Here is a 16,596-nt window from a genome sequence, read left to right on the forward strand (position 1 = left end):
TTATTAATTCTTATTACTTTATTCTAAATTTTGTTCTCTTATTTTTACCTTTTTTATTTACTTTTTTCTAAAACGCATTCTAAAAAAAATGTCGACATTTTAATTTTCATGCTGCAAGCGGAGGAATAAAAATCCTTAAAGCCCATGGCATCCCTTCCAAAGATACTTAAAATTCCCTTTATTTAAACGACACGTGTCAAAGAAATCCCAATAAGAATCTCTTCGTAAAAGCACAAAGGGAAAAATTTCTCACACTTTTCTCTTGTGTTCCGACATAAACAGACACGTTTCGTAGGTTATCCACACCATGGGGAACACACCAGAGGGCATGGATATACAAAACATGCCCTCTAGGGGGGAAATAAGTTAAAGTTAATTCAAAATTTATCTTCTTTTCAATCGCTCATCAGCAAAACTATATATATATATATACACACACCAAACGGATAATAAATAAATAATATACGTTTTTACTCCATTTCTAGAATACTCTGTGGCTCTTCAATGTTGAATTGATTTAAAAACCGTTAAATAATGTAATTTCCAAATAAAATTTTAGGACCTAGGTTATGAATAAACTGCCAATTAATCGGATCTAAATTTTCTTAAATACATTTCTAATCTAATTTAAAAGTGTTGTCTAGATTAAATTATTATATTTTGCTTAATTTGTTACAGCCAATTTTCCCCCAAAATAAACTTATATGACCAATTTTGATGGAAATAAAACTTTTTTACCAGCAACTCAAAATTTGACTGCTTATTTCTCGAAAACATGTTATTTTCTGAAAACATATCCAAATTGACGCACTGTATACAAATATTTATAATCAAAATATAAAGTTACAAGTATTTTCCATTTATATTTTGTCATATAAATTAGTAAAATCAATTCATGTATCCTCGATACACGTAAACTTTGTTTTTCCAATTTAATTTGTGATTCATTATGTATTTAGTAGTAGTAATAGATAAGGCAACATACAGTTAGATATCGTATAACGAACATAACGTTTGGTCAATTGTATCTGTCTTTAAATTAATTTTTAAATAAAAAAGCTGATCTGAAAATTTCCAAAATAATTATTACGAAATTTCTAGAAAAGACTGTAATGTAGTTTGCTAGATTCTCTGTAATCAATATGCGAAAATTTCGAGAAAAATTATGGGCGTTTCTTTATAAGACAATGATGAGGGCAAGGGCTTTTATTTGTTTAGACAAAATTATTTCAGTATATCATTTGATTTTGAAGAAATGCAACTTTTATTTATGTTTTTATTATACATTGCATCAATTGATTGCTAAAATAAAAATTTTAAACTGAATATTTCCAGATATTATACTCCGACGGTCACTTATGCATGTTATTATTAGAAGATTATTTAGATTTGTCAAACAAATAAATAACATTTCCATCTTTAGAGAAAATTTTAAATGAAAAATGACGTTGTAAGTCAAATTTTGACCAAGTTACTAAATGATGCCAATTTTAAAGTCGTTTGACTCATATAAACATTCGACTAGCTAGTCAGTTTATTTAAATTTCCCCTTAGTTTTCTCTTGGTTTTTTTTTAGGGTGGAACAGTTCAAATATTTATTTAGGTCTTAATAGTATCTGGGGCGAAACGAATTTTTTTCAGTACCAAAAAATGCATGACATCATTTATGGTAAATCATTGCTTTGAAAAAAAAATTACAAATGATTTTTTTAAATTTTCAATTTACTGTGTTATTTATATTCAAACTATTTTCTGATACAGTTTCTGGTGAAAATACATGAATTTTTCATCAATGCACTGACATATTTCAAATATCTTTAACCAGTGGTTTCAGACATCCCAAAAAGTTTCTCCCATACCTCCTCATAAGGTGTTATTCTTCCTCTTCCCTGTACACAAATTGTGAGCTTTGGATATGACCGTAAACATTATGAGTACTTAAATTTTTTATAGTCTCGCACATTAGCGTTTTGTACTTCGTAGTATAGTGAAGGAAACTAAGTATGCATTTTAGATGCCCTTTAATCGACCTATTTGGACTGAAATTTAACACATAATTGCATTCTTACGTATCATGTATGTAATAACATGCAGATCACATATCAATTTCATTTAGCTAAGTCGCTGCTTTTCTGTGTATAGAATTTACATGCATGTGAATATACAGATCGATTAACGGTCAATTCGCAAACGGATTAGAATCAAAATTTAATATGAATCTATTATTCATATATTGAAACTGTCCAAGTTTATTAATAAATTTTTTTAAGGTTTGTAGTTATCGTGTTTATTTGCATCTGGGCAGACACATTTTCTATAAACAGATTCCAAAAACGTATTTTTTGATTCAGAGAGGTTTAATGAAGATATGTTAAAATTTCCCCGAGTTCGAATTTTTTGAAGATTATAATATTTTGTCTTTATATACCTGTACTTTATATACAAGCAAGAAGTAATGAAAAACTAGAAATTTTTGAATAATTAATAATTTATATACAATTAAATATTTATACAATTTAAATTTGATATTAATTATATTTTATGGTTTGAACACTTGACAGAAATAAGAAACAAAATGGCACTTTCAGAAACACCTTCATATGTTTACTTTTTATATGATTGCACGATAATGCAGTAAAAATATAGAAATTATTTCATACACTTTTTTTATAGTATTAATACTGTTAAAAATATGACTTTCTAACTATTATAAATAGAATTTATCTTGTCATTGTTATAATTAGAGATACGTTCTTTAAAACAAACTACAAATTTGTTTGCCAAAATGGTGAAACTTTGTGAGTTTCATTTGATAAAATTGCACAATATTATATAGAAATAAAGGATTCAGAAACGGTATCATCTTTGATAGTAGTAATATGAGGAAATATGTCATTTAATCTAAGTATTTCGAAATTCACTATTATCATTACAATAATTTTGTAATGATTATTACAAACTTAGTTATTTTATTACGAAGGGTAATTATCTTACAAGTGCACCAAATAAAATAATTAATTCCAGAATTTTTATGGTATTAAACTTTTAAAAATTTCAAGTTCCCGAAATAGTAAAAAATGAAAGATGTAGGCATATGAATTAACAATAACATGGGGTCGATTGTATCTGTACAGTAAAAAAACATTAAAAAAAGTCCCATCTGCTGCCGATTTTTTTTTTCAACTATCTCAATACGTTCTTTCCCCTACCTTTTTCATCATCTAGTCGTCAACTCCACTTTATCAAACAGATGAAGCACCCTTCGGGGGAAAGAGGACGAAAAGAGTGCCTCTAAATGTCCTCGAAACCTCTATTAAATGAGCGCAGCATTGCGCCACAAAACGATAGTGAGCTGGATTACAACAGATAATATTTACTTTTCTCAAGCGATTTTCTTCCCTCTGGCTATTAAAAGAAATTTCGCATTAAATATTCTTTGAGTCAAATAGCAATCGCCTACTATTATGATATTCTTCTAGTACTCAATTTAAGGCACTGAGGAAATTGAATATTTTAAGTTTGTTTCAAACATATCAGTTCATATCAGTTCGTAATATCAAAATTTGACTGTTTTGAATGATTAACTTATATAAACGAGAAAGGAAAAAAAATGTAAAAAGCATAGAACTAGCAAACGATTAAATGAATTTGATTTCCAGCAAATATCTTTACTTTTTGCAAAAGCATGCGATTTATATCATGGAATCCATTTTATGAGATTGTAATTAGAGCACATTAAGTAGATGAAACAATGAGATAAGAATATATTAAATTCAAACAATTTTTGAAATTTGTATAAGTTGAATAGGAAAAAATCGGATGCAATTTTTCAACCTGGACGATAGAGTTTTGTATTTTTTAATAAACGAGTCGAAGGAATTTCATTAGTATATAATATGCAAAATGAAAAAAAAAAAAAAAAAATATGAACTGATTATCTAAATTAAATGAATTCTTACGAGGTTCAACTAAATAAAAGATTAAAATCTTAAACATTGTTAAAATTAATAAGGGAATCCAATTTTTATTTTAATAACAATCATATTTTTTAAAATCCGAAATCATTTATTAAAGAACAAGCCTAGAATACTAATCAGAATATTTCTGTAAAAGAATTGTAAAGAAAATCAACATTTCTTCTCATTTTTTTATATTCCCTTTCAACTATCTTTTATTTCTGCTTCTATTCTTTGAAGCGCTTCTTTATTGTCCAAGTCTTGATAAATTTCCGAAAATTTTAATTAAATACTACGAATAATAATCAAGTAATCAAGACATCTCAAATCAATTTAATTTTGGGTAAAAATGAAATCCTTAGACTTCATTTTTGTCATGTAATTCTGTTGTGACAGATTTTTTAATTTAACAGAATGAGCGTTTGCAGAGTCTTCTTTGTAATTCATAGATTAAAGAAATGCACTTGAAAATGTAATTCTAAACACCATAAATAAAACATAAAAATCCATATATTTTTCATTTTATTTAAATATATTCTTCGTTCAAAGAAAAACTAATGATTAATGCTGAAATTAATAACGAATGAATAACATCTAACGCATAACAGTTAATTAATTTTGAATTAGTACCGAATCAATAACATTTAAAAAGAAACAAATACGGTCAATCAAATACGTTCCTTGATGCAGAAATGTCTATTTAGAAACATTGTTTTCAGAAAAGCATTCCAAAGTAATCTTCGATTCCAATTCAACGCAATTCGGGAATCTTAGAGGGCATTGCTCTTTAAGCTTCGCAATTCTATTTCAAACAACAATAAATGCTAAACATGTCAGAAACTATATATCATAATAGGAACGTAATAATAAAAATGTAATAAAAAAGCAAAATTTAAAAAAATAAATAAATTATTTACGATAAATAAGGAAAAATTTGATTTAACTTATGTTAATTTTCTTGAAATTATTTAAGAAATATTTTCTTTATGAACTTTTTGTTCATATTTAGTACTGCAGAATCCTGTAGAAGCAACTTCAATCAAAATTTTTGGAACAAAGGCCTTTTTTTTTTTTTTTTTTTTTAATCGATCTCACTTATGATCTGTATCCATAACTTTTTTCATATCAGAATTTTTATTGCGATATAAAGAACTATCGACTTTTTGAAATATTTGTTTCGATTCTAATTTTAAAGATTAACTTTTTACGTTTACAGTAAATATATAAATTTGTATTTAAGGACATTCCCCGATTATTATTTTTTCTAATGAGTAAATGAATATAAATCTCATGCTCAAGATAAAGAACATGTGTGAATGTCATTTTTTTAGGGATTCTCTTTTCTCTCTCTCTCTCTCTCTCTTTTTTTTTGAGACTCTAAATAAAAGAGCCCTTATGGGTCAACAAGTATAACATAAGGATTACAAACGTAAGTCAATATTCCATCAAATATGGAGGAAGTTTCAAATGGATAAAATGGCAGCACATGTAAGTATCAAAAAGTCAAAGAAGCAAGAATATACACAAATATTAATAAATAAAGAACAAAATGCAAAATCGCTTACATGCAGCTGGAGAATATAGGAACTCATATTATACCCCATACTCATCGATTACATTTATTGGAATTTTAATTTGCATTATTAACGTTGAATTTTGAAGCAACGTAGGAGATACTGTGGGACATTAATTTCATAACTTTGATTTCTAGTACTTGACGAGAAAATATTAAACCTAGAATCTTCTTTTAGTATCTAAATGCCACACTAAGACATTTATGAATCTCTTCAAATAGTAGTAATCTTTTTTTCTGAAGGTAACTATTGATCATAGGTTAACATGAATGGACAGAATAATTATTTTTTGATGCAAAAATTAGAATTGGCTGTTACATCAAAAAACGTTACCGGAATGTACTAGCATCACTGGAATACATCCACCGATTCCACATTCAAAGAATGCATGTTCTGAAAGAATTTAAGTACGGTTTACATTGTGTGTCAGTCATGCAAGTCGACGTTAGAGTCTTTGTTATACCTGACAGGGGGAAGTCCTTTAAAAAGGAACGACCAACTCAGTCATCCATTTCCAAATATGGCGATATTTTTTTTATCCAGTTTTAGCTTTCACCTGATTAAAAACAAACAAGAAGTCACCTTTTCATCCGCACTAAAATTGACATACTTTGGGAGGGGTAGAGTTTTAACATGAAATGAAAAGTTGTACAGATGGAGAGACTTACATTTGTAGATTATTTCTAAGGGTTGATTTAAAGAAATATTATTATTTTAAGAACTGAATTTTACACACGTCACAGTAGTAAAAAAATTTTAAATATCAGTTCCAAGATTGGCTTTAGGAGGTGCGAAACCCAACTTATAACAATTTTAAATTTGAAGAATCTAAGAATTTCGAGTTAATAATACTTAGCAGAACAGTTCCCTCCTCGACTTTTTTGTACTTTACACAATATAGAGCGTTTTGAATTTCATATTATAATAAAGAAAAGTGGATGTGAAATTTCGACGTCATCTTTTTGATCAATTGTATAGAAGACTGGACAGATCAGTAAGTATGGAGGAATTTCATAATTCATATTCCTATGAAAAGACTGATTGATTGACAGTCAACTTTTTGATAGATTAAGTGCAAAATCTGATGTTGATATGTAGTTGTGTTGCTGAGACCATATGCTAATTTATTCATTAGGTTCCATTATAATAATTTCTATTCATCTAGTTTTTAAAAATCATTATATTCACATATAGACACACAACCAGAAGGATTTCTATTAATTGAATTTGTCCAAATTACAAGAGAAATTTACTATGACCGTAAACCAAATTTTTTTCGGTACGTTTATGAACAAGATAGACAGACACAGACATGCTTCATAGACAAACTTCACAGACAGACGGACATAATTCCATTTTTTTTTGGACCCAGAGAAGTCTGGTACGTAGAAATTCATCAAAATATTGAAGTGAGGTAGTTCTTTTAGTTTAATTTCGGGCTCTTTGATGATGACACCTCTTTGCAGGCTATCCTAGTGAATCTGAACTGAGTGTTAAGTAAACAGCATTAAGGATGCGGAGATATCTCAGGAACAATCGGTCTAATCAATATAAGGCAGACCTTAATGATCTTTCAGAAAAATATTTCAAATGATATCAACCGATTGAAAAAGAAATTAACAAAATATTAGTTATGAGTATTAGTATTAGTGTATGTATAATGGATAAAAACACTTTTCTAAAAAGAAATTAATAGCTACTGAATATTTCGAATTCATTTTATTTCCAGCTTTTGAAATTTAAGACAAGAATTTTCACACATAGCCTTATTTCTTTATTAAGTGAGCATTGATATTTTTATTTTACAAGACATTTAACTATGAAGTATTTCCCAGATATCTCTTAATGTCATTTGTTTTAAGGTAAATAATAGGGTTGTCAATATTTTGATCCAATTTCAAATTTCCCTTAAATTTCTTTGCTTTATTTAACCTCTTTAAACAAAAATTCATTATTTTCTGTATGCATCGATTCAAATTTTTAAATAAATTAAATCCAGTCAAGGCAAAAAAAAAAAAGATCTGACTCAAAAATCGTACTATCATATCTCCTGCAATAAATTTGCGATTCGAATATTTTATATTTTTTAAATTAATATAATATATGTATAGTAAATTTACGAGTAAATATGAAAATGAATTTAATCAGCTCATTTAATAAATTTGAACTTGTTTTAAGCTGAAAAAGCAACAACTTAAGATAAATAATAAAAGTATGAAGCAAGCAAAATATTTACGCTCATTTTTTTAAATTTTACAAAATACATATAAATGAAACCGCCGCTCACATAATAAAAATTATTTAATTAAATCACAACTAATCTTAGAAAGAGGAAGGCCCTGAAATTTAATTGTAAGCGAAGCAAAATCGAGGAATATATTTATTATCGTCTTTTAAGTAGCTATTAAGAAAATAGAAGTAAGTTTTGAGGCCAAACGAGGGAAAGAGGGAATCTAATCTCCAACAGTGACATTTATTTTTCACCAAACATCTAAGAAAGAGTTTCAACAAAACTCCTTTATTTCTTCTCTGAAGGAAAGAGGAAAATCTTCTCTTTTCGGAATGTTCAAACAAGGCAGTTAAGCGGCTCTTCACCTCGACAAAGCTGACCACGAACTTGACCTTTGCCATTCGTTATGTCAAACTCCTACATACAATGGATAAGCTGACTAAGACTTTTGTTCTGGTTGGTCCAGTCTCATCCCTCACAAAAGCACCCCAAGACAAGGACTTGTTTGACCGCCAGACACATGTAAGATTATAGTTTGCAATCGAATGGGCGGATGTTAGAAAACAGTCTTTTTCCTCAGATTAATGGGAATGAATTTAGGAGATATAGCGATAGCTGTTACATTCAGCTATCACTTTTTATATTTAAAAAAATATTTGATTTGAGATTTCATTTCCTGTTATGTCCTTCAAGAAATGAAAGTTATAGAATTTTCAACTCATCCCTAGATTAAATGTCAAAGATAATCTTGTATATCATCACAGTGAAGTGCTAATAATATATTATTTATTTAATATATTTCACTCCCGCATTTGCGAATTTGATTGGATCATAAAATTATAGACCTGGTGATAAAAGGGATTGGAGAAATAAAAAAGAATAAGGTATACTTTTCTCTATCTCTAATATATAGGGTGTGCACTAAGATCTTTATATAGCGAAGCTACATTTGAAAGAAGAGAACTAGAGTTGCAGAAATAACGTCTACCTGTAGTAAAGTGATATGGGCAATCATTTGTTACCGATTGCTGCTCTCCTAGACGTGAATCTTGAAATTAGAGATTTTCATCGTAAAATTTTCGATAGACAGCGAAAAAAGATTTATGCAAAGTGCAGAGTGTCTCTAATTTAACATAAAATCTATCTTTACGTGTACTAATGATTAGAACATTTGAAATTATTACCAATATCAGGTATTAAGAGCATACATTTGTATATTTTTTACATTAATTAACTGAAGAACATTTATTATTTTTTCTTCTTAGAAATATCTTTTTGCTTTACACATTTCTTATCAATGTGCTAGTTTCCTAAAATAATTTATATCTATTTTCCATTACAAAATATCAAATTTCTTCATTCTTTTCTTGACGCAGTTTTGCAGATATCATAAAACATATGCATTGCTTAACTTTTAATTAAGTCATTGATGTACAGGATTATTATATGCTAAATGGGCGATGTTCTGCATTTTCGTAACTTTTTCTTTCTTTCAGTTTTTAGAAAAAACTTAACTTTTAAGGACGTTGATGTCATTAAGGACGCTAATTAGCCTCAAATTAAAGTGCATAACCACTTCAATTAAGTAGATATTTTCCCAAACTCTAGCTTTATTCGTTCGAGAAGAATTTTACTATTTTACCACCTAAATATATCTATCTTACATGTAAGGATATATTTATTATTTGATATATCATAGAGACACTATTTAATAAATTCGAGCTATGATTTTGAATCAGTTTGATGATACAAATGGTTAATAGCCAATGATGCATTGTTTAAAAATTTGTGATTTCTTTTCTATTAATATTCTTGGAAATTTTTCAGTGATGATTTCATATTGAAAATTTTATTTGAAATTACAGCAAGCAACTTATTTTAAACTATAATTATACCAATACAATACTCCACATTAGTAGTATATTGCAGTTCATCTGAAAAAAAACTATATTTTTTACACTTTGTTTTTTTTTACATTGTATTTCAATCATACATCACCTAAAAGAAATTTTTTTTGCTCTTTAATTGAGAATATCGATAACTAAATATCCCTACTGTTTTTATCAGTTTCAATTTTACGTCATTATACTTCAAATGAGTTTGGTTTTGTGCTGTTTATTACACTTTGTAGTGCAATTTAAAAGAAATAAAATTAAAATCCTTCAAAAATTTCTTTTAATGTTTTGAGTAAAACATTATCTTTTTAACGATCCAAGAAATACGTGCTTGATGAAATCCATTTTGAACCAAGCTGTCACTTATAATACAAAACAATTTATTTTGAAAACAAATATACAATTTTCATAAAATTAAAAACAAACTTCATTATTTGAAATGCGTTTAGCTAAAATCACTTTTAAAACTAATCAATGTGGTAGATAAAACCATTCAAGATCTCTAATTTTAGTAAAACAACTACTTTCATTCATTAAAATTATTTAATTTATTTGAAAATATCTGAATCACTTCTTTCATCGCATTTGTTTTTAAAGGGTTAAGCGATACTTATAATAATTTTGCATAATTTTATTAAAATAGTGTGCGCTCAAACGCTGAAATCAAAAACGCTTGGGAATTAGGGGAAGCAAATTTCGGTTACTAACTAATGATAAGAATTTGATTTGTTTTCAAAATTTCAGTTGCAATGTGAAATTCAATATGAATACCAGATGTAGTGCTCATTTTGCATCAAAACGTGTTAGAAAATTTGTAGCCCGGTATCTTTAAATAACGATGATAAAATTATATCAATTGATCATAAAATGTACTAAATTCTTTATAAATATGAGTTTTTTAGTAAACATTTAATTATTAATTTGAGTAAATAAAAAAAATTCTTTCTTAAAGTTTCTGAAAAATTATATCGTTGCCAAATAGTTAAGTGAATTACAATGAATTCATTCATAAATAATTGCTATAAAGTAAAAATATTTGTTAAACGTTGCAGGCTTGGTGAGATTATGATTAGAGAGTTTCGCAGTACAGAGCTAATACATTTATAACTATTAATTTTATTATTATGATTTTTCTGCTTTGTTTAAAATATCACAAATATGGTTGTAATTGTAAAAATAACATATAAAATAAGCATTTTTACTTCCAATTTTTTTGTAATATATCTGCAAGTTTCAATAAATAAATTTGGTATTTTAAAAATTATCTAATTTTTTAAACTCGTTTATCATTTTCAACATATAAAACAATTTTAAAGTTAACTTATAACAAAATTAGAATAAAAAAGCACAAAATTTTGAATTAGAAAATAAGTTCCTATTTTTATTTCTTTTTATAATAATACATTATTTATAATCTATAAGTAAAGTTGTTATTTAGTACAGAACCGAACATAAAATTTTCCTTCCGTTATTAATATTAATAAATGATGCACTATATCATCTTGATTATCTCTTTTCTCAAAATACTTCTTAAAATTATTTGAAAAATCGCGCGACGCAACCACTTTGAATCCATGAGCACATTCATGCGTACTACTCTGTTATTTTCACAAAACGTGATTTCTTCATTGACTGGCAGAAATCAATAGAAGAGCACTGGCAAACACGAAACCAACACCGTTACTTAAAAAAAAAAAAGGCAGCACTTCATTCCTAGTAGCAAGTGAAACAATCACGCGCGAATCATTTTGCAAGAAATACGCAATCGATGGAGATATGAAAAACGACTCACCTTGACACCTGGCGGATGAAGAGGAAGTAAGCAAGAGTATCAACACAGTGTATGGAAAGTGGCTGGACGGCATCCTTCTCTCACCTCCTACCTGCTCTGAGGATGATTATGCTCTGTGCTTCTTCGCATCCCATCTGCTTCCCGCCTCTCCCATTTCTCGAGGGGGAAACAACAGATGGAGTTGACAGTGCCATCTATCGAAAAATAAAAGAACTTCGTGCAATTTTTTTATTTGGGGGGGGGAGGGTTGAAAAATATAATGTACCTCCTAGAAGCCAAATATTTTTTACCTTCCAAATAAATAAATAATAAAATAAAATAAAAATTATACAAAAATTAATTGCTATTTTTTAATTAAAGTACTGCGAAAGATACACGTTACAAATGTACAAGTTTTAGCATGACTTAAAACCTTATTAATAAAATATTGAATTGCTTTAATAATTCTTTGAGGACTAAAGCAAGCATATTTGGATTTTTACAATTTTGACTTTTTAAAAATTTATCATGAATTAGTTAATATCTAAATAACTAAAATATTTTTAACTTTCAATTGGCAATAGAAATTTTTTTTAATTAATTGATTTCAATCATAAATTTTAAGTGCAAACTAAATTTTACAAATTTAATTTTATTTCTTAAAACGTTGAAAAAAATATGCAGTGTAAAATTTAAAAAAAAAGGAAGTTGGGAAAAAATTTTAATACATTCAATTAAAGAAAGTTCAATAAATTCAATATTTTCTTCATTTCGGAAAAAAATATGGAAAAATCATTACAATTTTTTAAAATTTTTAATTAGAGTAAATGAATATACATATATTTTAATATAAAATTAATTTTTATGAAAAAAGTAATAAACAGCATATAGAATATGGATATAATAACCACCAGGATAAATTATTATTTTGCTCCTCCCCTCTTAAATGACGTATTCTCAAATAGGCAGTTACCTAGGATCGCTGGGTTAAGGGGATCAGGAAAGTTATGCAAGTCAATTAAAAATGTCATTAATCTAGTAGCTAATTAAATTTATAACAAACATAAATTTTATAAATTATAAAATATTGGAACTACAGTAAGCATTTAAATTGAATCATTAAAATAAATTCTACATAAATTAAATTTTAATTAATTATTTATGTATGATGTGTTAGAATATTATTTTTTCATTTAACTGATTATGTTATACTTCATTGGAGAAATTCTGAAAAATAATAATTTTGAATATTATATTTGTTTGAAGCTTATTGTTTCCTAATAGTTTATCAAAATAATTATATGCTTTTATTTGTAAATAAAGAAATCATTAACTAATAATTATGGTTAATTTTTCAAAAAATTATTATTTATTTTTCCATGATATAATATGATTAAAATAAATAATTAAGCATATATCTTTTTAGAAATTAATAACATAAAAAGTAATTAACATGCAAACAATATATTTTAATTCAAAAATTTTGCTGAAAAGTGAAAAAAAAAAACAAAAACAAAAACTGACCAGCTATTAACAGACTGGTCTCAGAATATATCTTACTTAGAGCCTCAATACACATAAATGCACCACTGCCTCTTACACCCAATTTAAATATGATCACCTAGTCAATGACTAATACTCGCTACATTCCCAAAAACTCCTTTCCGAGCCATGGATATCCCTGTCCCCTCAATACGTTTGATTGATAAAACTGTATAGCTTATGCTAATTTAAATTTAAATGAATTTTTTAAATATTAATATGACTTATTTTAATCATTCCTGTTTAATGATAAAAATTTGATTGCATTTTTTAAAAACATTTTTCCTAAATTTGCACTGCATTTTAAATGTAGAGAAACTAAAATAAGGCATGGGGCTGCAATAGTTCCTATTTGTGCTAAGACCTAATGTACTGATTGTATTCTTAACCCTTCAGTGAGTCGTGTAGTCATTTGGTTACTTATTTTTATATCGATTTATAAATTTCACATGACTGTCACAAAGGGTAACAATGTATGTTTGGAAATCCTTTTTTAAATGCTTTTTGATAAAAATTTCTAGAAAAGACCAATAGATTATAATAGTGGTACTAGAATGAGATTTAAACAAGAAACTTGAAAAAATACTAGGACGGCTGTTGTATAAATAGTTCTGCCATTAATGCAATCAAAATACTTTTTTGTTTCGTAAAAAATATATTTGTAAAACGGGACTTTTTCTTTTGTTACAGAATTGTTATAACGTGATTTGTGTCACGGGGATATAGTACAGATTTTAATTTAAAAAATTACCAAAAAAAAATTAAGGTTTTTAAAGCAATTTTCTTGAATTATATGCAGCTATTCAAACCACAGATTCTGTAAAAAAAAAGTCATGCATTGTAGAGTTAAGATATGATGATAGAACTTTCAATCGAATTCTTTTTTTGTTCTTTATTTAGAAAGACGATTTCTCTTTTCATTTCCAACCCACAAACCTGAAAATAAGGATTATTCTAATTATTAGTGCATCCTATATTATTCCCTCAATTTACCGAGAGAATCTTGAAAACATCGGAAAGTTCATAAATTCTAATTTTCTTTTGATGACTATTCATTGAGAATTTCTTTACTAAATTGTTTTATTCTTTTAAGCGTTTACAGCATTCTCGTTTGTCTTTTTTTTTTAAATCTTTTCCTTTTTTTCTAAAGTTACTGATTTGGACAGTTCATTACAAAAGGAGTACAAAATAGAGTCTAGATGTTGCGTAAATTTATTTACTTCACAAAACAATCAATAACAGTTAGTTTCTCTAGCCATAAAACTAAGCAATCAGTGTCAACAAAAACTGTATAAGACCAGTAATTTAAAGGGCAAAACCAGGGACTGGATGAATTATTTTACTGCTTGCTAAATTGAATGCTTGCATTAGGAGATCAGTCTTATACTTCAAGACTTTAGATTTCTTAAGTAAAATTATTGTTTATAATTGCGTCAGTCATGGAACCTCATCATTTTTAAATTAACTTCGTTACACTAACCTCTTAGTTTGTTTTTTCAACATTATTTACCGCTTTAAATATTTGGAGTAAATTTGCATATATTCATTATTTAATTATGACCTATATCATTACAAACGTTTAAATCAAATGCATTTGTAATTCCTAATTTTTTTAAAAATATGGATTTAAAAAATAACTTTTTAAAAAAAATCTTCATGCTTTAAAATTAAAGAAACCGACAGAAGAAATTAAATAAATATAGAAACTAAGAGAAACTGCCTAATATTTATTTGATTTAATACCTGATCTATGTTTAAAATATTAAATTAGGTTAGGAAAGAATGAATAACATTTATTTTTTGTGTTATTTTGTACAACATTTAAGACTCTTACACCTTATATGGGTCTTTTTCAAAGTTTAGGATTCATTTTTTTGAATTTCTTTGTTTTATTCACTTTTTTTTGCATGTATAATTTCTGCACGAAGAGCATGAATAAAAGTTCATTGAATTTGCCGTTAATAGAGTTTTATAAGATTTCTTTAATTTAAAAACTGAAACAGCTTCTTTTTTTCTTGATTAAAAAGATATTTAAATTATTGGGTATATTCATCCATCCATATTTTCGCATACTTTCACAATAAGCCATTTTTGTGTTTAGCTTCGTTTGGATGCAAAGAGAATCAAATATACAATGTGATAATGAAATTTTTCCTTGATTACAACCAAAATTATTACGAAAGAACGAATCGATAACTGTAAAATTTTTACTTCGAAATAATTGTGTTTTAAAAAATTTTTTGATTCAAAAATTATCGCAACTAATGAAGAAATATTGATTTTACTTTCGATTGTTATCAAAATGGCGTCAACGAAGGAATAAAATCAACTTTCTTGAATTCCAAGAATTCAAATCGACCATTACTGTTCAGTGTCAATTTTGGGATTAAATAAAAGTCGCAGCATTTTGAACTCAAGTTAAAGACTAGGATCACAGATGCTACATCTAATGTAACAGCCGAAATGGTGAGCAATGACGAAAAATGGAATATGCCTTGACATTCTTTGAGCTACAAAGAGAGCTCACATTGAAATACTGACCTAATGGCTTTATTAAAGATAATGTCTTAACAGTATATCAAAACAAATATATATCAAATAATATTTCTTTAAAAAAATTTTTTTTTTCAATTAGGGAACATTCTTGTGCATTCTCCCACTAATTGATATTCATTTCATTCTTGAAATTGATCGATTATTTTAGCTACATAAAATGCCTGCTAAAAATCATGACCGGTAACTTTTTTTTTTTGAGTTATTGCACTTGTTCAGATACTAACGAAAATATCGACATACAGTCAATCCGATGATAGATTTGTTCTAAAATTTGATGGAATGGAACAGTAAGAGGGGTTGCCTAACTAAGAGCAATATTTATGATTTTGGGGTTTTAGATATATTCCTTGTAGGAAGACTAACTATTGTAATGGTTCTCATATGACTGTGGGAAAATTTCGGCAGATCTTCATCGATCATGGCCCATAAAAAAAACTCCCTCCTTTCAAAAGTTTATATAGAGTAATTTTGTTTGCATTTTAAGCAGCTCGTAATATTTTGTAAGAAATGTAAAAACCACCGATCAGTTTACAGACGGGCTGCTTTCTAGCCCAAAAAGGGTGGAAATGGTAGGGACTTGAAATTTTCATTTCGCAATAACTTCCTTAATATTGAAGATAGAAAAATAAATCCAATTTGCCAAATTAGCGCCTCATTAAAACGAAAAACTTTTGCATTTAACTTTGCAAGTTTTTCGATAACCGCAATTGCTTTGAAGTTAGGGCTAAACAGTGATTTTCAAGTCCCAATTTTGATTGATTCTAACATCAACAACTTATGTTGTCAATCTCGAAAAAAATAAAATAAAACTTCTGCTTTTCTTTTATTTCTATAGTTTGAAATCGATTAAATGCATGTGGAGTAAAGATTGATAGCTTGAATATAATTAAATAAAAATAAAAGAGAAAAAGATTTAATGGCAACATTATTTTAAAATAATCAGCTTAAAAATTACCAAAAACTGCGTGTTTTTCAGTTCTTTATTTAAAAAAAATAGATCTCATTATACCTGTGCTTTTGTTAATTTGATGTCTGTCTGTCACTGCTGAAAGTAAACTGTATTATAAAATAC

General features: G+C 27.4%; 1 protein-coding gene across 2 annotated transcripts in view; it reads right to left on the bottom strand.

The window, feature by feature from the left end:
- LOC129978301 (mannan-binding lectin serine protease 1-like) overlaps positions 1 to 11,573 on the bottom strand; it is a 93,741-nt gene extending 82,168 nt beyond the window's left edge. The window contains exon 1 of one of the 2 annotated variants that reach the window (XM_056090623.1): positions 11,448 to 11,573. In XM_056090623.1, the coding sequence (XP_055946598.1) occupies positions 11,448 to 11,520 (73 nt within the window). In that variant the 5' untranslated portion in view covers positions 11,521 to 11,573. The remainder of the gene's footprint in view (positions 1 to 11,447) is intronic. The other variant, XM_056090624.1, reaches the window with a different exon arrangement.
- Between the last annotated feature and the right edge of the window lie 5,023 nt (positions 11,574 to 16,596).

The sequence above is a fragment of the Argiope bruennichi genome, chromosome 1 (genome assembly GCF_947563725.1).
Source record: "Argiope bruennichi chromosome 1, qqArgBrue1.1, whole genome shotgun sequence".
Lineage (NCBI taxonomy): Eukaryota > Metazoa > Arthropoda > Arachnida > Araneae > Araneidae > Argiope > Argiope bruennichi.